Source organism: Sinocyclocheilus anshuiensis, unplaced genomic scaffold, assembly GCF_001515605.1.
Source record: "Sinocyclocheilus anshuiensis isolate Anshui unplaced genomic scaffold, SAMN03320099.WGS_v1.1 scaffold300, whole genome shotgun sequence".
Classification (NCBI taxonomy): domain Eukaryota; kingdom Metazoa; phylum Chordata; class Actinopteri; order Cypriniformes; family Cyprinidae; genus Sinocyclocheilus; species Sinocyclocheilus anshuiensis.
In genome coordinates, this window is record NW_015557379.1 from 2,954,950 (window position 1) to 2,981,031 (window position 26,082).

The 26,082-nt window shown below is 36.0% G+C and overlaps 1 protein-coding gene across 1 annotated transcript in view; it reads right to left on the bottom strand.

Moving 5' to 3' along the window:
- Positions 1–26,082, bottom strand: part of cdh23 (cadherin-related 23) — a 270,976-nt gene that overhangs the window by 67,685 nt on the left and 177,209 nt on the right. Inside the window, exons 14-21 of the mRNA XM_016474656.1 lie at positions 16,197–16,261; positions 14,141–14,378; positions 12,555–12,660; positions 10,858–10,985; positions 8,829–8,901; positions 7,163–7,279; positions 6,361–6,473; positions 6,010–6,117 (exon numbers count right to left, since the gene is read on the bottom strand). Coding sequence (XP_016330142.1) covers positions 6,010–6,117; positions 6,361–6,473; positions 7,163–7,279; positions 8,829–8,901; positions 10,858–10,985; positions 12,555–12,660; positions 14,141–14,378; positions 16,197–16,261 — 948 coding nt within the window. The remainder of the gene's footprint in view (positions 1–6,009; positions 6,118–6,360; positions 6,474–7,162; positions 7,280–8,828; positions 8,902–10,857; positions 10,986–12,554; positions 12,661–14,140; positions 14,379–16,196; positions 16,262–26,082) is intronic.

Sequence of the window (26,082 nt, forward strand, 5' to 3'; positions counted from 1 at the left end):
CCTAGAGATGACAAGGGCCTGGACAAGAAGTTGTGCATCATGCTCCGTTAGAAAGGGCCTGATCTTTCTGATGTTGTGCAATGCAAACCTGCAAGATCGAGCGGTCTTTGCAATGTGGTCTTTGAAGGTCAGCTGGTCATCAAAGATTACACCAAGATTTCTGACCGAAGTTGATGGGGTATTTGTAGAAAAACCTAGCTGGATGGTGAAATCGTCAAGAAGCTCAGTCTTTGCCAGGTTGAGCTGTAGGTGATGTTCTTTCATCCATGCCGAGATGTCTGCCAGGCAGCCTGAGATCCTAGCAGCTACCGTTGGATCATCTGGTTTAAATGCGATATAGAGCTGTGAGTCATCAGCATAGCAATGGTAGGAGAAACCATGTGCCTGTATGATGGGTCCCAGTGATGTAGTGTATATGGAGAAGAGGCGGGGTCCAAGAACTGATCCCTGAGGAACGCCAGTGACCAGTTGATGTACTTTGGATACCTCTCCTCCCCAGGCCACCCTGAAAGACCTACCAGTGAGATAAGATTCAAACCGGTGAAATGGAATCCCTGTGATGCCCAGTGATGAGAGGGTGGACACGAGGATCTGATGATTGACAGTGTCAAAAGCAGCAGATAGATCCAGCAGAATAAGAACTGCTGATTTGGAATCAGCTTTTGCAATCCGCAAGGCTTCCGTGACTGACAGTAGCGCAGTCTCAGTTGAATGGCCACTCCTGAAACCTGACTGGTTAGCGTCCAGTTTGTTGTTCTGTGAAAGAAACAATGATACCTGGTTGAAAACAACTCGTTCGAGGGTTTTCACTATGAATGGAAGGAGAGAGACAGGTCTGTAGCTGTCTATAAGAGAAGTGTTTAATGTAGGTTTTTTGAGCAGTGGGGTTACCCGAGCCTGCTTGAATGCAGTGGGGAAAGTGCCAGTGAGAAGAGATGTGTTGATGATGTGTGTAAGTGCTGGTAAAAGTGTAGGGCAGATTGCTTAGAGAAGGTGTGAGGGGATTGGGTCTAGAGGGCATGTTGTATGATGGCTGGAGAGGAGAAGTTTGGATACTTCTGCCTCAGTGAGGGGACAGAAGGAGAAGATGGGAGTTTTAGCAGTGGGTGCAGTTGGTTTGAGGTCCTGTGTGTGTGGGGCTGAGAATTGACTACTGATTGTTCTAGTTTTGTCTGTGAAGAATGTGGCGAATCATCAGCTGTTATAGAAGTGGTGGGAGGTGGTGGAGGGGGACAGAGGAGAGACCAATTAATACTAGCACTTACCTATCCTATCCTATCCTATCCTATCCTATTCAAAATGTAAAAAAAAACCTAGCTATGTGTACTGTGCTAGACTAACTGAGACTTGTCACAGCACTTGTATACTGTTGCTCTCTTGTTGGTCTGATTGCTTCTATTGTTCCCCTAATTTGCAAGTCGCTTTGGATGAAAGTGTCTGCTAAATTATTAAATATAAATGCAATGTAAACGTAGAAAAATAATAGGGAACGCTAGTGTTAGAGGGTCATTTTTTATAATAAATAAAAAAGAAAACAAGTAGATAGAATAGAAAAAGATTAGAGAATGCTAGTGTTAGAGGCTCTTTTTTTTAAAGGATGACACGATAGAGAGTAAATGATTACAAAAAAATATGTATTTATTTATATATTTTTGGTGAATTATTACTTGATTAAACCACACTATACCACTGTGTTGAGTGGTAAGTGGACTGATGGACTCAGAACCCCCACCAGAGTGTAGAAGTCAAACATGCTTTAGGACATTTGGTTTTTACATCCACTGTTCTGTGATTTAAATGATCCATCCATTTCTTCCTTTGTTCTGTTTTATCGCTCTCTCCTGCACGGTGTCCAGCAGGATAATCAAGTATGCACTTGACTCTGGGCTACGTTTTAATTAGTCATCGGAACCTCCTAATGAAGTTCAGGACTGGCTTGTTAATTAACGGACAATCAGGGGCATATTTAGCAAAAGACAGAGCCAGTATAAAACACCCTAAACATTTACGAGCAGAGGGTTGAAGTCCAAGGTTTCTAGAGGCCTGACCACATTTAACTTGAACACACACAAAACCCACATCTCAAATTCAGCAGTTTTCCAATATATTGTAAAACCGTCAGTTTGCATTTAGTTTACTTTTTCCTCAGATCCCATGGCCACAGATATTGCTCACAGTTTAGATTATATGATTTATATTGAATGCATAAATGCCAAGATCTGGCTGAAACCACCAACTACTATATGTGCACCAGTCCGCTCGAATACAAAGTTGTTTACCATATAATGACAATTGTCTTTAATAGTTCTAGTCTATTGTGGTAAAATTGATCTCAAAAAAGCAGGTCAAATGGACTCTCTTGTCTAATTGGGTGGTTCTTGGCCAGAATAAACAATAATCTGGACCAACTTTTCAAGTCAAGTGATTTTTATTTGTATAGAGCTTTTTAGAATCTGTGTTATTTAAAACAGCTTTATAGAAAAGCGTGCCTTAATGTCTTAAAACTCCCTATGAAGAAGCCAAAGGTGACGCCTAAATGCCAATAGCCAACAGTCTGGCTTATTGAGACTGTGTGATGTTTAGTGGCAGGTAAATCTGAAATCAATGATACCACAGTAAGGGCAACAAAGTGGCAGTTCGTTTAAATAATAACAGCAGTCAACACTGAGAAATAGCAGAAAATGTGTGTAACGGTCAGAATGTCCCCTATGATTACAAGCCAATTAACCACTTTTAGCGCTATTTAGCACCATTTTTGTATAAATCACACACTTCACCTTTAAATTAGTTTTTTGTAACAGCCTGCATGGGAACCTGGTAAACACAATGTTGCTTCCTGGTGGACTGATAACCCTGTGAACCCTGACTCATGGAAATGCATCAAAACTAGTCCATCATATTACAGTTTAAAGGGGACCTCTTATGCAAAAATCACTTTTATAAGGTGTTTGAACAAAGTTGTGTGGCCGCAATGTGTGAAAACTACTAGCCTATAATGGCAAATATTCACCCACTCATTTTTTTAATAATCCCAATAAATGATAAACAGTCTCTCAGAACAAGCGATTCCAGATTCTCCCAATGTACACGTCGACGTAGGGAGAAATCCTGCCCATTTGTGACACTCTCTGCCCTATTAGCATAGACACACGCATGAGTGAGAAGCTGCAGTCCGCCATTACTGTTTTCTTGCTGTAGCTGCTTGTCAGCACCAAAGAGGCATTACAAGTGTTGTGTTTTGGCATGCACAAATGAACATAGGAGTCTCCATAGACTCCCTCCATCTGAGCCGCTGAGAACACTGTGGTTAAGTTTCATTTTCGAAGGAAATGTCCCAGAAAAAATCTGTAAAGTCCTATGATTATGCCAATTATTTTACGCCGGACAGCCTCACAAACAAGCGTCATTTCAATGCTGGATTTTTGCAAAAGTTGATTCTGAAAGAGGGAATAATACTAGGGATGCACAATATTATCGGAATGTTATCAGAATCGGAATAAAGGCTTAAAATGTAAACATTGGCGTCGGCTGATTTTTTTTTAAAAATGCTCATAAAAAAAGAACTTTAATAAAGTTGATTACTTCTAACAAATAAGTTTTTGCTTAAAACTAACCAAAACTAAAAATAATTTGTTTATAATTTCCACACAGGAGAGACTTGGTGTTGTTTCAAAACAAAGGGAAATATATATCAGTATCTGCATCGGCTATAGGCCAAAATGTGAAAAAATTTGAAAAATATTGGCATATCGGCAAAATCCAATATCGTAATATCTTCTTGACACTCTGTCAGGCTAATGTTGCTAAAGCTACCATTTATCTGCTTGTTTTCACTGATGCTGCCTTCACATGCTACCAAAATGACTGTAAATAGGAATGTGGTAGTTAAAAATTGCATATGAAAGCAATGTGAAGACGACCGCTTGAAAGTTTCTGACATTTTCAGTGCGTGAGATTGTTTGTTGGTGCCGGTAAGCCGGAGCATGAGCTCTTGAGGCTCCGCCCTCTTCTGAAAAGGGCAACTTTAACAAGCTATAAAAAATTATCTGTGGGGTATTTTGAGCTAAAACTTAACATACACACTCTGGGGACATCATAGTTTTATTTTACATCTTGTAAAAAGGGGCATAATAGGTCACCCTTAAGATTTTGGAAACCCTTTGCCTCTTCCAAATGGTCCGTGGCCGTATGAGACTGAAAGTAGAGATGGTGTGCCTGACATTAACATATGAAATAATTTATTCATTCACCAAAGGAGGAAAAACCCCTCAAGATGGGATTTTTCACATACTTCAAGTAATAGAGTAATATGAGAATATAGAAATCTCTGTAAAACGTTCCAAGGACACCGAGGTGAGAGCCCACTTTGAATTCAGCTGCAAAACTGCAGCCGATCAAAGGCAGGGACAGGGGGGTTTTCTCCAGACGGAGAGGAGATGGAAACTTGCTCCTCTGGGTAAGGTGGGGATTTGACTCCGAGAGAAACTGTAAGACATTATAACTCATAAAATCAATAGCACTAACTATGTTTACCTGCTGACACTAGGATCAAACCACTGCTTCAAAACTGCCAGTGTTTCTGTATCTTATTTCATCTACAGGATTCGATACACGTCTTATATGATGGGTTTTTAGTCTTTTTGGTGCCTAATCAGACCATGACTCTCTACTTCCTAAAAGGAGAACTATGCACCATTAAAGAATAAAAATAAAAGCCATATGATACATTTTTGTGTGAACAGACTAAAATGTAAGCCATGATTCACTTATGTCTTCACCCAAAATTAATTCACACTTGTGATCAATTAAAAAATCATGGCATGTCAGTTTTGACGCCAGACCGCATTTTAAAATGGACAAATTAAAATACACTGAATGGAAAATGAAATCTGAGAGCTGCACCAGAGAGAGAGAGATCTATCAGTGAAAAATTAATAATAATAATTAAATAAATAAGTACATTTCAGGATATTCCTTAGACACACACACACAAAATTAAGGACATATTCCTTTAAAAACAATTGAGTTATTATTGCATTTGTGTTTAAAGCTCCCCTGAAGTGCCTTGAAATACGCAGCGTTATTCTAAGTGGTGACGTAATTTAAACTGAAATAGGAAGACAGGGCGGGACATATCGAGCAGCCCCGCCCCCTTTTTAAAATAGCCAATAGCGTTTTGTTTATATCTGCTTGGGCCAGAGCCGTTGAGCTCGGTAAAGCCGCATTTGACAGCCACAGTCTAATAGATTATCCCCTAGATTCAATATGAAACTCTTAGTAATACAAAATAGTGATCATAATCATGCTGAGGCTGTGTAGTTTTATAAGTGTTAAATATATGCCGACTCGCGCATATGATCCGCTCCGTGCGATCGCGTCTCTGGACCAGAGCCAAAGTCTGGATCAGACTGTGCGCACTGCCGCGGTTCGCGTAACACAACATGAAACCAGACCTCATTTGCCCCAATCGAAAGCATATTTACACTGTCTGAATCGTTCCCTATTGCCTACATTGTGCCATTCACTGTACAGAAAATACTAACACTGTGAACAAGTGACCGATCTCAGCCGCAGCTTCAGCGTCTATTTATAGTGTAGGGGCGGGCGCTTCGGATTCTAGAGAGCATTTGATTGGTCAGAAGATTTGATGAGAAGCTGAAGTACGAGGTGACGTCAAAAAAATTGTTGATCCATTTTGGCTGAAGTGACGAACTGCAAGCTTTGAATGCTTATATCTTCTAAATGCGAATTTTGTCACCGTTTTGGAGCACACTGGCTTATAGATAACTTTAAGACTAACATATTGATACTAACACCCAAAAAAACTTTCATTTTGATTTCATGGGGACTTTAAGTTGAGAGGAAATGAAAAACAAATGTATCATTAGTAACCTTCACGTACAGGTCAAAGGTCAGGTTGATAGGTCACAAGAGAATTCAGAAGTGTATAAGCCAGTTTGAGGTCAAAAAGTCAGTTCAAAAGGTTAAAGGTCAGATCAGAGCACTCACAGTAATGACGTCAGTATCGATGGGACTCATCTCCACGACATTTGCTTGATACGGTTCATCTCGCCACATGGGGGCGTTATCATTTATGTCCAGAACAGTGATGTTCACCTGCAGTGGACAGATCCACAGATACATGCTTGTCATCTTTAACATAATGCATTGCTTCGGGTGACTTTGCTTTAAAATTAGGTGAAAACAGACACCCCTAATAGACACCTAATTTCAATAAATAATTAAATATACTATTAATAATCATCACAATAAACAATTCTTCTTTCACGTAATATACAGTAAGCTCACTTATAGTTGTCTGAGTGGCTGTCTAATGTGGATCAAAGGGTCAGCCGTTACCGTAGCGATGCCGGTTTTCTGCTGTGGTCCCACCCCTCCATCCACGGCTCTTACGATCAGAATATACTCAGACTTCATCTCTCGATCCAGAAGAGCTGTGGTAGTGATCTCTCCTACACACACATACAGTCATATTCAGCTCAGACACACATGAACCTGTTCCAGGCAGCTGGACGAGACTCAAGATGTGGTGATAATGTACAAAGTAATATTGTTGTTTCTATCTGTTTAGAATTGCAATTTTGAGTGGCCCACATATAAAAACATTAAACCAACCAATGGCATCAGTTTGGGGCAGGGCTACATGGATTATTTGAAACTTGTTCAAAAACATTATTTTGCATGACGTTTTTCAAAGAAAAAAAATATTTTGTGATATGAAAATCTGTAATAATTACTATAACTATACTAAGTGAGTTGTGAATGACAGCACTTATTTATTTCTTGTCAATATACTCTTCAATAATGATCCTAGTGTAAAGTGTGCAAGCAGCTGGCTATATTAATGTACGTAATTTCTTCATGCACATGGGAATTCTGTTTAGGAGCATTTATTTGGCGCCATGTAAAAATGGCACAGAAATTGCCCAGAAATGTGCCTAGAGTAAAACATAAAATAAATACAAATTTTAATAATAAATAAATAAATACAATGTAAATGGCAACTAACACTTGTAAATGGGCCAAGCAGACATGATTACTGACTGTTATCTGAGATATTTAAAAGGGCCTTTGGCCTGTGAGACCCCAAAGCGAGCATGAGGGTTAAAAGTCAGGTGTGAATGTGTGTGCCGTTGTCCACCTGAGCGAGTGTTGAGTCTGAACTGTGAGCTGCCCTGCAGGGAATATATGAGGGAGACCTGACCAAACTCCCGAGACGCGTCCAGATCTGTGGCGTTCACAAACAACACCGTCGCTCCTGACACAGAGAGAGACAAAAGAGAAAGGTAAGAGCATGTAAACAAGCCATCAGATAATAAATGTATGAGACAGACAGCTGTACGAAGAGAAAAAAAAAAGATAAGGTGACAGACAGGCAAAGCGTGAGGGATGGTCTTCACACAGGAAGTGGTTAGTTAGTGTGCAGTGCTGTGCATTGATGGAGACAGGGATTTCAGGATCATCAGAGTGCGTTCAGTAACGGTGACACACACAAGCGCACAACGGAGCAAATGTAATTTCCATTTGATGATTGAAGACGAGTCTATTGTGTGGAATAAAAGCATTGAGTGAATAAATGCATGAGAATCATGCCTTTTTCCTCTGCGCACAACCTTCTCGCTCAATTAAAACACAATGATATAAAGGGAAAAATAAATAAAATAAACCAAGACAGAAACAAATATCTTGAAGGAGGTTTGTAGTGTGTCCAGAATGATGCAGCACACAGAAAAAAAAACTGCAGCTGAATAGAATAGATTTGCATTTCCTGAAGGAAACACAGTGCTTGTCATGTGGTGTGAATGAGAAACACCATTGTTTATTAATTTAAAAAAAATAGTGTTTCTACTTTTGGAAGGAGTTGCACTTGATAGATAAAATGAATAATTAATTAAATAAATAATAGATTAAATAACTGCACGAAAAACAAGTCCAATAACAAATCATTATACAAACAGACATAAGAAAAAGACGGAATTCAGTAAGCAAATACTACAATGAGCACTATTACTCACATAATACTCACTGATAAAGTGGGAAATTTTCAAAAAAATAATAAATACAATAAAATAAATGATCACCACAAAACCAAAACATTACAAATGACATTATCACTGGCAAATAGTGGGAGATTTTATCAAATAAAATAAATGATTAGCACAAAAACAAAACATTACAAATGATAACATCACTGGCAAATAGTGGGAGATTTTATCAAATAAAATTAAATTAAATAAAATTAAATAAAAAATTAAATAAATGATTAGCACAAAAACAAAACATTACAATGACAACATAAAAAAAATAGTGGGAGATACAGTATATGAAATAAAATAAAATATATATAATAATAAATTATATAAACAAAAAATATAAAACTAAAATAAAAAACTAAATTAAAATAAAATAAAATAATAAAATAAAATAAAATAAAAAAATCAATCAGCACAAAAACAGGTGTGAATTGAATCTGTGTATTTTAGGCTTAATTAATTGCACAAGTTTAACAGGTTTAGAATAAAACTCTAACCAGATTTTCTAGGGAATATTTGAACTGTTTGGTTGTGGTTTTGGGTGGTCAGAGCTGAAACAAAACTACCAAAAGCCTTTGTCCTAGCTCTGGGAAAACAGCACTTATTCACGCAAACCATTATTTTAGTGTGGAACAGAACTAGTGCACAGCTGGCTGAGCGTTGTAAATCATCACTGACAGGAATCTAGTTATGCTGTCATGAGGTTTTGAGCACTGTACATGTCCTACATGTTGATACATTCTTCCATTTTTGATAATATAATTGTAAATGTACCTGCAATGATATTCTCGGCTATGTTGACGATGTAAGACGGGAGGCTGAACTCGGGTGGGTTGTCATTCTCGTCCTGCGGAGGAAGGAGGGAAGAGATCAGTGTATTAGTTATCTAAAAAAATCTTTAAATATTAACTCATTAATTTTCCACAGGGGGGGAAAAAAACAGCTTTTGGTTATAATTAAATGTATTGATGGAGTGCTTTGGGGGTTTAATGGAAACTCACAGGCTGTGGCGATGGGAAATTATTCAATATCAGACGCATACACTGTTTTACCACTTTAATTCAGTTCAACGTTCAGTAATAACACACACACACACACACACACACACACACGGACGTGGATGTATCAAACCCCTGCTGTTTTTCAGATGAAATGTGTCTAAGCGGAATCATAATAAAAGATCAGAGAAATGCCAGAGAGAAATGAACCGTTCTAGTCAATGGACCTCAGAGAAAACCCATGAATTCAGAATTAACACACAGATCACACAACGCCAAACTGTGTTTGTTTGTGTGTGAGCAACTTGAATCTGAAATTACGGTTTTGGGTAATCTTTGTTTTCACCTGATTCTAAAAGAAGAAGTTAAAGGAATATTCCAGGTTACAAGTAAAGCTCAATCACTTGTGGTGTAACATTCATTTAGACTTGTCTTTCCTTTTTCTATATATACACAAAAAAGCTAAATTCTGGATTACAGTGAGTCACTTGCAAAGGAAGTGAATAAGGGAAGTCTGTAAACATGAAAATACTCACTGTTACAATAAGATAACCACAAAACATAAACAGCATGCCTGTTAATATGATATTAGTGTAAAATGTTTATCTAATTTTACAACGTTGCCAAAGACAATGTAACACTAACTCTAAAACAGCAAAACTGACAAAAACAACGTTAAAGCTCAAATAATATTTAAACAGTAGAACTGCAATTATATAAAATATAAAAGCATCAAATTTCTGCTATTAAATCCTCCAAAAACTGGCCCCATTCACTTTCATTGTAAGCGCCTCACAGTAATGTTTTTTTTACGATAAGATAGATAAGTCAATTTATGTCATAAGTAATTTTTTTGTGGCAATATGAGGCAACAAATGCTGTTAACTGAGCTTAATCATTTCTGCTATTAAATCCTCCAAAAACTGGCCCCATTCACTTTCATTGTAAGCGCCTCACAGTAATGTTTTTTTTTACGATAAGATAGATAAGTCAATTTATGTCATAAGTAATTTTTTTGTGGCAATATGAGGCAACAAATGCTGTTAACTGAGCTTAATAGGTATTGAAATCAAAATATTTCTTTAAATTAAAAGACGTTTCAACTGCTTTATGATGCAACAAAAGTTGCTCATGTGTCCTACTTTAGTTTTTTTTACATACACTAACACTGAAAAGTTTGGGATCAATATTAATATATCTTAATATTTTAATAAAATTTAATAAAAGTATTATAATTACAAAAAAGTAAAACTGTAAATTAAAAAAAAAAAATTTGTATCTGAATATATTTTAAAATGTAATTTATTCCTTTGATGCAAAGCTGAATTTTCAGCATCATTCCTCCGGTCTTCAGTGTCACATGATCCTTCAAAAAAAATGCTGATTTGCTGCTCAAGGAACATTTCTTATTATTATTATAAATGTTGAAAACAGTTGTGTTGCATAATATTTTTTTTGTGGAAACAGTGATATATTCGTTTCAGGATTCTTTTATCTATAAAAAGTTCAAAATATGCACAGAATTTATTTGAATAAAAATCTTTTGCAATATTATAAAAGTCTTTACTGTTATTTTTGAGCAATTTAAAGCATCCATGATCAAGAAAAGTATTATTTCTTTCAAAAAAAACAACTTACTGACCCCAAACATTTGAACGGTAGTGCAGCTGACATGATATTACAAACATTTGCATAATGTTTTCCTCTAATCACCATCCCGTAGAATCGCACTCTTTCATGGTGTAGTATATTGAACATTGCCTCTGGAAGGTTGTGTTAAGTGTGAAGGCAGGTGTAGTACTCACAAACAGCTCTATGGTGACTGGAACAGTGCTGTTGAGGGACGGGTTCCCTCCGTCTCTGGCCATCAGTGTCAGAAAGATCAGTCCACCTGGAACCTGCTCATAATCCAGAGGACGATTCACGGTGATGACTAATAAACAAACAAACAGGAGTTATGACACTAGGGTTGCCACCTTCAGCGAGGCAAAATAAGGGACACAAATAATCAGTAAGGAACTCACAGCTCAACAGTAAACCATGAGAAAACATGCTCAAGTAGGCTATGTAAACTTGCAACAGAACACATTAACATTATTTTAAATTTGATTATTTATAATTATTAATTATTATTAGTCTTTTTTGACAGTTCTGCAGCTGTTACCAGGATGGGAAAATTTTGTATTATTTTTTTATTAATTTGCTTAAATTAGGACTACATTATTATGTAATTATAATTAAATAATTTAGCTTTTTTTTTTTACTTTTTAAAATGCCAAATGACATATGATTACTTATTATGTATATATTTATGATTCATATAAATGATAAATTAATAAATAGGGTATAACATAAAATAGGCCTATAATCTATTAATTAATCTGGCTAATAATGCCTAAAAATATAATAATTATGTCTCCTAAGCTCTGATAATGTATTAACAGACTATCCAACTTTTAATAAAACAATAGGCCGATACCTTTAGAAGCACGGATGTGTCTGTCACTTTAAAGGTATGGTTCACCCCAAAAAATGAAAATTCTGTCATAATTTACCCAGGTTGTTCTAAACCTGCATAAAGTTCTTTCTGCCGTTGAACACAAAATGAAGACACTCTGAAGAATGTGGGTAACTAAACAGCTGCTGGTCCTCAGTAACTTCCATAGTAGAGAAAAAATACTATCAGAGTCATTGGGGACCAGAAACTGTTTGGTTACCCACATTCTTCAAAGTATCTTCTTTTATGTTTAACAGAAGAAAGACATTATTACAGGTTTGCAACAACTTGTGGGTGTGTAAACGATGACAACATTTTCATTTTTGGGTGAACTATCCCTTTAAGCCAGACAGTCCACCGTGAGCAAGCTTCTCTGCAAACTGCGCGTTCATCATTAGTTACTGAACAGATCCATTGATAACTTTCCCATTCAGCCCTACATCTTGTGAGAGCCTTGTGTTCAAAGGGCGGATGTGAGCTCTAGATGTTTTAAACCACGCAGGTTTACCGCGAAAGGGCTTTAACGGCACGTGTTCTGGAGACTCCGTCACTATGGAAACAAAGACGCCAAAATGCAATCACGCAAAAATGAACTTCTTTGATACTTCTTATGAAATTGATTTCATTATAATTGTGATTAGTATTATAAACAGTGCACAATACCTATTTGTTGATTCAACTATGCGTTGGCCTTTGTAAAATACGGGATAAATCGGGGACAATTCTGTATTTTAAGGGACGGGTGGCAACCCTATATGACACGCAAATTGAATAAATATAAAAACAGAAAAACAAATATATCACCACATGCTTACTAGACAGCAATCTATAATCCATTTATGAAACACCAGAGGTCACAAAGGCTTCTCTAAAGGCATTTTCACGCTTTAAGGTGTTAAACCCAAATCCGATTCCTGAGCGATGGAGAGCGCATAATGTAACCCATCACTAGCATGAACAAGCAGTGAAATCGTATTATTAGGTGACTTTGATTTGAACACAGACCTGCGTAGCCCTCCACCACACTGATGCTGAAATATGACCTGAACTGAGAGGCGTAGATGATGGAGTAGGTCAGGATGTTATTGGGAGGAGAGTCCTCATCCGTCGCCTGAGAAACACACACAGGGAGACACAGAAGGTCATTATATCATTACTGTAATGACTGTTTCCAAACACGTTTCCCAAACACTCATACCGCCCCTTCCCTCATCTGTCAATGTAGGCAAAAGCAGGGAAACCAGTCCACAGACTCATGCTTGGTTGGGCCAGAAGCTAACATTTAGCATTCAAACAAACAGAGCAATGTTTTTATAGCATTATATATGTTGTTATTGTTAACTATATTATAACTGCTAAAATTTGTTTTCATTAATTAAAGGCAGAAATAAAATAAAATAAAATGTTAATATTAGATAAAAAAAACTTTAAATTAGACATAATAGAAAATTAGAAATGTTGCCTTGACAACTAACTGAAATCAAAATAAATGGTTAAATTAAGTTAAATTAAAGTCAAATTAAAGGAAAAATTATGCATTACATAAGTAAACAAATGAAAAAACAATGCAAACAAAGCAATGTTTTATAGTGTTAATAAAGTGTTAATAGTTTATAGTGCTAAACTATTAAAATTTGTTTTAGATTAACTGAAATAAAGTTGAAATAAAGTATTAGGCTAGATGAAAAACTTAAACTTGCTGTTAGAAATGTTACTTTAGCCACTAACTGAAATAAAAATAAATTAAAGCAAAACAACAAAATAACAAAAGCACAATTATTTTTAATGAAAACTGAAAATAAAAACTAATAAATAAATTATATTATTATAGCAAATAAATTATAAATTAATTATACATTATAGTATTAATAAAAATACTAAAATTACACTGCACCAAAGTCATCCTTCAGAAATGTTTTTTTTTTAATAAAAAACGTAAAAAAAAAACAAAAAAAACAAGAACGTTACATCACCTTTAAATCAAAATCTCACAAAATGGCAATGTATAAAAGTAATTAAATTAATTAAACACCTGATCTCTTCTTGCCTTAACTGAGTATCATTTTTGTGCTTTTCAGATAAAATAATAATAAAAAAATAATAATAATGGTACAGTAGTGAATATGATAGAAGGATTACAAAAACAAGGTGAACTGGCAGACACACAACAACACACATCGCCACCTGCTGGTCAGATAACTGCAGCAATTGCTGTCAAACTGTCAATCACAGCACAGATTAGAGCAGACGGCTGGAATTAGTGCTGCTGTGTCCACATGCGGAGAGAATTAAACACTAACTGAGACATGCTGAAGACTAGCAGAGTGAATGACCCACAATTACACATCAGAACAAGGATCAGGGAGTCTATAAAATCTGGCCTTTAACATTCACATTCAACTCAGTGGCTCTGTCCTCATTTCACATTCTTGCTCTGATTGTGCTCGATTCATCGGTGCATGTGTTTTTCTCTGAAACAACTGTCCAACTCAGCTGACGTCACAAATAACTAAAACTTTTCAACCCCTCCCATCCATTCTGATACAAATCATCCACTTTTCAGTGTTTTCACATCTCTTTATGTTTCTCACCCGGGCTCGGACTATTTGTTGTGGAGCCTGTTCGTTCTCCATGAGTGAACCCGTATACGCCTCCTTCTGGAAGACTGGTGCATTGTCGTTTACATCCAACACGTTAATGCGAAGGCGTCCTGTAGTCTCCTCCCCTCCTCCATCACGGGCCAGTATTGTTAGAGTAAAGCGTCTCATGAGCTCATAATCCAACCGGTCTCGAAGAGTCACCCAACCTGTCTCAACATCCAATGAGAACCTGGGGGAGAAATTAATATATGGAAATGAGTAACTGTTAACCAATTAATCGTTGCAAGAGAGGTACTTAAAGAGACAAATTAATTAACCAGCAAATGAGAACTTTGAAAGTGTTGGATCATGTAAAGGCTATGTTCAGAACAGCACACTACCATAGACTCATATTTTAGCAGTAAGTATACTGTGCACAGTTCTAAGTGTTTTTTTTTTTGTATTAAACAGTCAGTCAAAAGTTTGTAATAATATAGATTTATTTTATGTTTTTGAAAGAAGTCTCTTCTCACCAAGGCTGCATTTACTATATTTTTTATTAAATAAATTCAGCCTTGCTGAGCATAAGAGCATTAAAAATCATCAAAATTTTGACAATTATTTACTGTATATACTATAATATTATTATGTAACTTTTATTACTGTTTTTTATTACTTATTACTTTCATGTTAACTTTAGTTTAAGTTCCTAAGTCCAGATCTGCATCAAATGTTTCACGATACACGAAGTTCCGATCTAAATCAAATGAGTCGTGAACCCACTCCCAATTTCTGATCTGACTCAAAATATTTGCGAACCTGCTCCGAAGTTCCGATCTAAATCAAACGACTCGCGATCCGCACTAGGTAGTCCCCATCTGGAGTACGTTTCCCAAAAACAACTATGGTCGCAAGTTCCGTCGTTACCAATAGAGTTCAATGGAACTAACAACCATAGTTAGCTAACGATGCTTTTGGGAAACGCACCCCTGAATAATGATTCACAAACCATAATTTCAGATCGGGACTTCGGAGCGCAGATCGCGAATCATACCATTCGATCTAAAAATTATTTGCGATACGCGAAGTTCCGAACTAAATCAAATGATTCGCAAACCTGCTCCGAAGTCCCGATCTAAATCAAGTGATTCGCGATACATGCTTTGAAGTCCCAATCCGAATTAAATGATTCATGTTCCAATTGTAGAGCTGTGAATTATTTTGCAATGTGATAGTTTAACTGATTCGGAGTTTCGAAAAGCTCCGTTTCACCCATCACTATACATTGCTTTTTAAAATCATTACAAGCGATGTCGAAATTCGAAAATGAAATGCTCTTTTGATATATTTTTTTTTGTTAGTGAATTGCTAGAACTGAACAATTGAAGTCACGAGTTAGAATCAATCGGAGCGGTTCCAGCGTAAATGACTCAATTGAATCAAATTTTCTGTTCCTCCACTTTTCGTGTCTTCAGCCACGTTTACACGACATTGTCAGTACTACTACTGGTTTAGCGAAAAACTATGAGGTTTACAAATAAAATATTCATATTTCCATTCCCAAGATAAAATCCAACACAAATCTACGAACATATTCAAGTGAGGTAACTGGTTTACTGCTAACTACTGAAAACACTCTATTAAAATGACAATGGATGGATGGATGGATACCAATATAAATGCAACAAACATTTTACTACCAAACTTAGCTGATAACAGGATGTTGCTCATCGAATTAAGTGTGTAGTATAGTGATGTCATTATAAACCTACTATTTTTGTGGTTGCATAATGTTTTATACTTTCATTTTCATGTTTCAACTTTAAAAAATAAATAAACATAAAATATTGCATGACAGTATACATTATGTACTGTGTGGCATGCAGTAAACAGTGTGGTAGTATTTAATTTGAAACAGCCACAGAAGAAATCAGTCTACGGAAACAGAAGAGAAAGGCATGCAAATCAACAGAGATGTGGATTAAATTAATCAGAGGAAATTAATGAATTAAACAGGATGCTGTATCAGTGTGAAAGGTCACAGTATGTTAATGAATGATAATCTCACTGGTCTGGCTCATCGCTGAAGTAATACCGAACCACTCCAAACGTGCCAATGTCATTATCCGTGGCCTGCAGAGAGAAACACACAAACAGAGAGCCATGAGCATCATCAAGACGCATACTCTTGGTCATTCTGTATGTGAATGTGTGTGTCTGTGTATCCTTGAGTGTGTTTCAGTGTTTTAATATTGAGATGATGGTGTCAGCATCCCCTGTCCTACCCTACAAAGTACTCTGTTCTGCACGATTAACGCTGAACACACACACACACACGCACAGTCACTCTTCAGGAAGGACCATAAGGGGAAGAACTCTCCTCACACCAGATGGGCTGGCATGAACTGGCCGCCCGGTCCTCTGTCCTAAAACAACACAAGCTTTTGCTTCACCTCTTAAATTGTCAGAACTGCCTTTATAAAAGGAAAAGGAAAAGAAAGTAAAAGATGAGTGACAACACATAAGTGGTCTCACTGACATGTTCACCCACACCTCAACACTCACGCAGCCTTATTTCTGCTGCTGTTTAAACCCCAGTGAGCCACATTGATGTCTTTTCGATTTTGAGTGCTCTATAAAGACAGCAACTCCACATGTTATACAGAAGTGCATGCACTGGAGACTTGACTCACAATTCATTACAAAAAAGTTTGACTTAACTCATCGCTAAGATAACAATGTGATAATCTAATGAGCATAAATATACATAATTCAAAAATACTGTGTAAAAAAGTCAGTCAGCCCTGCCCCCAAACTCAAGCCATTGGTTGAGACAGAAGCTGACATGTGGCACTCAATTTTTAATGCAGAAATGATTAAAAATCCTTAATAAAGCTGTAATAAAATCTACATTTTAGATGAAAAACTTTAGAAATGTTGCCAACATGAAACATGTAAAACTGAAACATGTATAAAATCTTAAACTAAAATAAAAATGAAATCTCCAGCATTACTCCAGTCTTCAGTGTCACATGATTCTTTAGAAATCATTCTAATGTGCCGATTTGATGCTTGAAATATTATTTATCAATGTTCTTATTATTATCAATGTTAAAAGACGTTTTTGTGGAAAATGTGAGATTTTGTATTTTTGACGAATAGAAACGTTTCATTGAAATAGAAACTCTGTAGAAATTTGGCAATTTTACAAATGCTTTTACTGTTACTCTTGATCGATTTAAAGGTATTCATTTCTTTAAAAAAAAAAAAAAACTTTAAAATGGTATTGCATAATCCACTTTTCTGCAGAAAAACAATCTGTATTTTCTTTATGAATTAATCAATTCACAACCAAAAAAATCTGTCAAGGTAGGCATGCACCATAGTAATAAGTATAGTATATGAATATGTAATCATTCCGTATCAAAGCATGTTACATTATTCTCCTGAAAATGGGAAATAAAGTGTTTCCAGAAACCACAGTGACAGACGCTGAATTTGGCACTCGTCAACATCATAAAACCTGCCCAAAATGACACTGCATTTGATAATAAATACAGCACAGGAACATTATGAGATATCCCAGTGAAGTAGATGTTGTGTAATAGCATATAGACAGCATAAAGTGTGTGTTTGCATGTGGAAATAAAGTTCTTCAGTGCTGAAGGGAAACAGATTCAAACCTGACTTGTATATTTATGCAAATTAATACAAAAGGTTGAAAAAACAAGTCACCACAGAAACAACAGCGCAGCTGCGTATGTGTGTGAAAGAAAAACAGAATATGACAAGTGACACTTCTCTTTTCTAACACACACACACAAACGGCAAGTGTAACATCTGTTAGATCCTGATATAGAGAGAATTTGTTTTGTTTTTTGTAAATGATAATCCATCAAAGCAGATGTGCAGGTGTCTGTTATCAGACAGTTGTTATTGGGGCTTGATTTGGTGGACTGAAACTGATCTGTAGAGTTTTCCGCAGCTATTTGCTGTAATTATACACATACACAGTCTCATTCTCAATAGCCTTATGTAGCCAGACTTTGCCAATAGTCAACGTCTGGTCCAATTTGCAGCTTAATCCAGCCAAGAACTGGCCGCTTAGAGACAGGAGAGACCATCTGATGACATTTAAAGTGACCAACCATAGTTTGTTTTCTTTATGTGACCTTTAAGGCCAAAAATAATGAGGCCATAATAAGTGAGACAGGTTATACAAAAACCATCAGAAACATTAGTGGAAAACAAGAGTAATACCAAGCCATCCAAATATAAAAATATTATAGGATATTTAATGGATATGACCAAAAACAAACATACACGTGTGCATAAACGTGTGCATAAATGCAGGGCCGCATTAAGACTGCACTGGGCCCCGGGGCTATGACTTACTGCAGGGCCCCCCATCACAATAATGATATATATATATAAAGCTTTAAATAGGATTTTTATCCCACATCAAAATTCTTGATGCACTGAAATTTCATAATTTTTGTTACCAATTTCAATATCACAAAAAAATAATACTAGCCTAAGTAAAAATCAGTCACAAATTAAGCTACAACAGAACAACGATCATAAGAAATCGGCCTACTTGAAAAACTTGCATAATATTATGATGTATAAAGAAAATTTAAAAATAGACTGAATGGTCTTCACTGTATATATTCAATAAGTGATTCAGTCAAGGACAGTAAGTGATTTTCTTTCTGATGTTTGATTTACATTATCGACACAAATGGCAACAGCAGCTATATTAGGCTGCTTTAGAGGAATAGTTCACCCAAAAATGAAAATTCTGTTGTTGTTCTAAACCTGTATGAGATTCCTTCTGCTGTTGAACACAAAATAATATATATATTTGGAACAATACTGGTAATCAGACAGTTGTTGGGCCCCTATGACTTTATGAAAAAAAATACACTTTTGGAGTCAATGGGGACCAGAAACTGGTTACAATCATTTTTCAAAATATCTTCTTTTATGTTGAGGAGAACAAAGAAATTCATAGAGGTTTAGAACAATTTGAGTTTAAGTATATGATGACAGGCTATCTTCATTTTTGGGTGAACTATCCTTTTAAGATCTCATCATAGAGGCTAATCCAGGATATCATATAGCCTAACACTACACATGCTTGATCTTTAACTATTAACGCTCATTTAAGACACAAATAACTGTGTTTACGAGGATACTCGCAAAGACGAGAATTAGGCTGAAACCGTCTTAATGCACGCATTTAGCAGAATGAATTCTGCCCCACTGCTTAATGTTCATTAACAGTTTAAAACATTTGTTTTAAAACCTGCTTAAAATGCGTTTAAATGATAATCTTAGCCTACATCTTGACGAGCAAAATGATTAATACATTTCTACCGGATTATCTCCCAATCCTTAAATGAATATATAGAGTTTGTTCAAACACAAAATCAATAGGACATCCAGTTAATAATCAAACTAACCGTGTAGACGATGACGCTGGTTTTTTCCCATGTGCCCGGTTCACTTGCTGAACTTCCAACAACAGTTGATTGAAGTTACTTCCACTCCATCATCAGCTTTAGTAAAATAACCTGATAGCTGGGGAGTTTACTAACTTATGTTTTTTTTCTGTTGTTTGCATTTGAAGTTTTTCATTTTTTGAGCCCCTCTCTCTCAGAATTGCTGACATTTTTACTTATAGAATATTGTTCTTTGTCCGAACATTTCCAGATTACTCCAGAACGAAGTGAAGAGAGGTGAATGCAGACATAGGCTACTGGGCAGCGATCACCTGATAAATACGTGCACATGTTCAAATGTCAAATATAGAATAAATGCATTAGATTGGTAAACCAAATTCAGACTTTAAGCTTCAATCTCAAATGTAATGCATGGAATATACGGAAAAGCTCAACTAAATAACAGCGCTAATAAGTGGGGGGCGTGGTGACTTTGGCGATCGGCGCGCCAGTCAATTTACCCCACAGCCAATCACGGGCCCCGTCCTTGCTCGGCCCCGGGGCTCCAGCCCCACCTAGCCCAATGGTTACTACGGCCCTGCATAAATGTGTATAAACGATGTTGTTTACTCGCTTAGTAAGTGTCTTAAACAGCACTTTTCAAAATTTTCATCTTATAATAAATGAACCTTACAAACTTTAGCAACTGGATCTTCCTATAAAAGCAATCATTGTAGCAGCCTGGTACCAACAACCTTTTCCCAACCTGACCTTGAGTGAATGAATGAATGAATGAATGAATGAATCAATCAATCAATCAATCAATCAATCAATCAATCCTGTGCAAACTGACAAAAACTGTGAAAAGCTATCTATTATTGATTTTACCCTCCATTTGCAGTGTCATAAATAATAAATACATTTAAATAAATATATAAATATAAATTTATGCATTTTAAAATGTTTTTCCCCAAAAATTGGACTTCCAAGATACATTTTACATACATACACAATTTGTTGTATATATATATATATATATATATATATATATATAAAACAAATAAAATAAAATAAAAAATATGCTATATGAAATTTAATTAAAATTTAAGTAAAAATTAATAATAATACACCTTTTTCTATCAAAATTACCAGAAGCTGCTTGCTGAAATAAGAATATAATATTGCAAGGTCATGTGAAAATAGCACAGGCTTCCTATGATTTAAAAATGTTGTTGTTTGTTTGTTTTTTTAAACAAAATTAAAACTAAATCAAAATGTAAAATTTGCTTCACAAAATCGATAAGAAAAAAAAATAAACACAAAACTTGTTTAAAGACTGTTAATCAGATTTAGCATGGCTGAAAATGTCCAGTTAGCATCCAGAACTGGAACTGCTTGTTTCATTATTAATGACAAGGGTGTGACTTCATTCCAATTTGCTCTTTTATTTAGTCATTTCTGTTTGTTGTTTGAATTTTCTATCTGCATTTCAATAATAATCTGATATAGCTGCATTTTAATCCAAGGCTCTGCCAAAAATGTATAGTCTTAAGTCTGATTTTCAGCTAATATAGTGTTTCATGCTACATTGATGGGATAATTTTGCAGGAGTCTGCCTGCGGAGTCTATACTGGGTTATTTGACAAAATCCCTTTTGATGTGTGTGAATCCCAGAGCTCGTGCCTGTAGAGTGTGATGGACTGTACTTCTGATTAAATTATTTTAGGCTGATTCTCATTGAAATGGGATGTCAAATTTGATGTTCTTTTACAGTTTTACTTATTTTTTTGTGGTGCTGATGTTAATGTCAAGGTAAGCATATGATGTAAGAGCTTGTTGTTTAATTTCTCTCTCTGGCGAGCGTTCTGTGATGGATCACGGCTGGGTGCTGGTAATGGGGTTTCAGTTGACTGGCGGTGCTGCTGGTGTACAGGGTCATTGAGTTGTGGGAGTGTGTGCTGCTGTCAGTGCCACTATTACAATCCATGATTCAACCGTGCCCTGATGATGACCTCACCCTCTGTGTGTGTTTTTCAGTGTGGATTATGACCAGCGCTCGCCTGGTGCCACTCTACAGTGTATTCAGCCAACCGGCCAAAACAGTTTGTTACAAGAAATGCTGCCAGAGTTTTACTGTGACACGGGTGGAACACCAATGGACCGCAATGCTCACTTCCTCCATCTCAATAATTGAATAAACAGCCAATGAGCTTACACTTCTGAATGCATTCAGCCAATCAGTGTGTGATCTGTGAAGAAAAGAAACAAACTTACAAAGGAAAGAAAGAAAGAAAGAAAGAAAGAAAGAAAGAAAGAAGGAAAGAAGGAAAGAAAGAAAGAAAAAAAGAAAGAAAGAAAGAATGAACAAAAGGACAACAGAATGAAAAGAACAAATGTACAAAAACAATAAATTACAAACAAAAATACAGAAAGGACAAACAAACCAACGATTCAGACTTTCTGCCTTTTTTCTTCTCTATAGCCTTCCTTAATACACGTTTGCACAAACAATAACAGAATAAGCAAACTAACAAACAAAAATCAAACAAAAAAGGAAGCAAAAGAAAAGAACAGACAAAAGAGAATGAATAAACAAACGGACAAAAGAAACAAGGTAAGAACGAAAAATAAAAACAAAATGGATAAAAGGAACAAATGGACAAAAAACAACTGAAAGATTAACAATGATAGAAAATAATAAACAATTCGACTCAATATTTCTTTCTTTTGTCTTCTCTGTATCCTTCCTTTATACAGCTTTCTACAAACTAACAAAAAATTAACAACTGACAGAAAAACAAACAAAATAGCTTAGAGAACGAATAAATGGACAAAAAACAAAATAGAGAATGAACAAATGGACAAAAAATTGAACCAAATGGATAAATTGAACAAACAAAAAATAACAAAAAAATTAAGGAACAAAATGAATATAAGGAACAAACAGGGACAGAGAAAAACAGATTAACAAAAAAAATATAGAAAGTAATGAACAAAACAGACTTGTCTATAGCCTTCCTTTATACAGCTTTCTACAAACAAACAAGCAAACAAGCAAATGACAGAAAAAAGGAAAATGAACAAATGGACAAAACAAAAGTAAGAACAAAAAAGGAACGAAACGAATAAACTGAACAAACAGAAAAAGAAAAAGTACAAAAAATTAATAAAAAGAAAAACAAATGAACAAACAAAAGACTCCATCTCATTTCCTTCACATCCCTCATTTATGGACTTTACAAACAATTAAAAGAACAAATTAACAAATTAAATAACAAACATCAGGATAAAAAATAAAAGCAGCAAATAAGCAAATGAACAAACCAGCAAGCAAAAAAAAAAAATGAAAGAATCGGATTTTCTCTGTCCATTGTCCACTCTATCGCTCCTTCATGCCCTTTTGCACAAACAAAATCCTCCCCTTTTCCTCAGGCTCTACCCTCACAATTCTCTCTGTTTACCTCTCTCTCTCTCTCTCTCTCTCTCAGTGTGATTGACAGGCCCATAAGTGCAGTGATGACAGTGCCGGGGCTCCTGGAGTTAGCGTGACAACCGTCGCTATGATGACAGGAGACTTAATGCAGGTCAGGTGAGATAGACAGGGATCAGAACGGAGAGAGGACAGCAGAGGTGATAGTATCTCTCTCTCTCTCTATTTCTCTCACACACACTCCTCCATCCCTTCTTCCTGCTCATCTTTTCTGCTCAGTCTGCCAAAGACACACACCTGAATCTCCAGACAGCAGCCCAACAGAAACACAAAGACACTAAACTTCAGAAAAAGAGCAAAGGAGCAGCCTGAAGACAGACCTAAATGTGCACCTGATAGTTTGGACCAAACTCTGAAAAAACGGTTCTCTCTGACTGACACGTGCCAGACAACATCTCAGCGTGAATGAAAGCGAAAGTGACACCAGGGTGAGGAGAGACCCTCAATAGAGATCCAGCTGTGACAGATGAGACAAGAGACCATCCACAGAACAAAATAGCCTCTTTTCATTCACTCAAACCAAACAGCCATCAACAGTTAGTGCCAAGACCACAACACAGAAACAAATAAAAACAACTGCAATGTCTCATTTTGGAATAACTGTAATATTTACTTAATAATTTCCTTAAAGTCTTCTAGCTTTAATAATCTGGATATGTATTGCAAGTCTTCACACCACAGCTACAAATAAAACTAAAATGATAACTATATCAGCATCCACACCGTTCTGTTTATTATAAGTATGTGCATCACCTGCTGCTTTAAATGGTGAAGCTCCTTAAAGCAGGATGGATTCTGACTGGCTTTCAGTTGGGAAAAAAATCGTTTTCAAAGTGATTCCAACTATATTGTTCCTCTGTGTTATTATCGTTATATTTGTGGTGTGGACTCTATGCTTTTACATTTAGAACGATTTAAAAAAAATACATTTATCATTATTGCTATAGCTATATATGCTATAGTGTGTGTGTGTGTGTGTGTGTGTGTACACACTGCCGTTCAAAAATGTGGGATCAGTAATATTTTGTTTTTAATAAATAAATACTTTTATTGGAGAAGGATGCATTAAATTGACCAAAAGTTACAGTAAAGACATTTATTGTGTTAAAAAATATTCAATTTCAAATAAATGTTCTTTTGAAATTTATATCTTAGAATAAAAAACTAAAAAAATAAAGCAGTGCAACTGCTTTTTCAACACTTATAATAATAACAGACAATTTCTTAAACACCAATCAGCCTATTAGAATGATTTCTGAAGGATCATGTGACACTGAAGACTGTATTAATGCCTGCTGAAAATCAAAATAAACTACATTTTAAAATATACTAAAATAGAAAACAGACATTTTAAATTACAATAATATTTCACAATATAATTAATATGATGATTTTAATTTAGTTCATATTAAGTTAATTTACAATCAATGATTTAGAAACAATCAGCAGAAATTACTGAGCATACACACTGAGCTGTATCTACTTCCAATTAGTTTAATCATAAAGTTCACTCTTTCCAAAAAGCACATTAGGTGAACTTAATGACAAGTTTGGAGAGACACCATTAGCTACTTAATTAATTTGATGAAACAAGTTTCCTCGAATGTTTTGAGTAAATTCGATTTATTAGGACACTCAAATGAGTGTGTGTGAGATAGTATTAGTCTCGGTGGTCAAAGTGAATCTGTGACTAAGCTGTTAGTGACACATTAATCCAATGGAGCAATCTGCCAAAACACACACATCGAGGTCTACACTCCTCTGAGACCCTTAGGGCCTCACTAATCTACCGAGATTAGCTGAAAAATGTCTCCATAAGTGACAATCGGACTAAACATTCTCATGGGCATGTCCAAAAAAGAAAGGTGATTCATAAATCATTCATAAAATGCTGCTTTAGCATAATTTATTCTAAAGCAGCAAAAAAGTTTTTTCTTTCATGGGTTTTTTTTTTTTCATGGGTAAGATTGGCCTGTAGTAATAATTTGCTTTATTTTAAAATAATTTAGTCTATGGTAAACTACATGCAACTAGGAAGACTATATAAGACTATAAGACATAAATACATTACACACATATCAAAACATGCCAAACATAAAGAGCATTTACAGCATTTTGTCTTGGCATTTCTTTCACACATACATGGACATTTAAACCAATCAAAATGTGCAAAGTCACATAAATCCTAATAACCGTGACAATAAAACCTGTGCACATAAAGTTTGTATATCTCGATTCAAAGTATACACTTTCAATTACAACCTAGAGGTTTGAATAAAGTGATTAGATAGAAATTCATAATTTTTTAGGTTAACAGAATTAGACCAAAGAAACAACTATGTTAAAATGATGACATGAAGACAAAACGATGGTGATTGTTGTGTAATCTTGCCAAAAGTCAGTGTGACAATATCTAGTTGGAGTCAAATGTTCATCAGCATTCAGTAGCCTTTAAAAGTGGGCAGACGAAATGGCTTCAATCAAAATGAAGCTATATGAAGCAACAAGGGCTGGGCCACCCAGTAAGAGGGTTCAGGACCAGGGATAGCTCCAACACAGGTGTTCACCTTTTCCCCTCTAACAGGGAGCCTCAGTGGTCTCTCAGCCGGGGAGACGAGCAGATGCTGAATGCTGGATCACCCTAAACCCAGACACGGGACAAGTTCTTGAGGATGGAGGCTCAGTGGGGTCGTGAGTAGCCTGAACACCTTTAACTAACTCTCCATCTCTTCTGTCTTCCCTTCAGAGAGATTGATCTGCTTTTCCAAGAACCAACCACAGAAGGAAGAAAGGCTTTAGTTACAGTTTTCCCCATCCCCTCGCCCTCACCTTATTGAGAAATAAAGGGAATTAAGTTCTGTTCCACCAAATACCTGCCTGGTGCATTATCTATGTGGACAACTTGAGCTAATCTCACCAAATCTTGTGGTCCAGGGCTTACAGTGTGTTTGTGTGAGAGTGTGTGTGTGTGAGAGAGAGTGTGTGTGTGTGTGAGAGAGAGTGTGCGTGTGTGTGTGTGT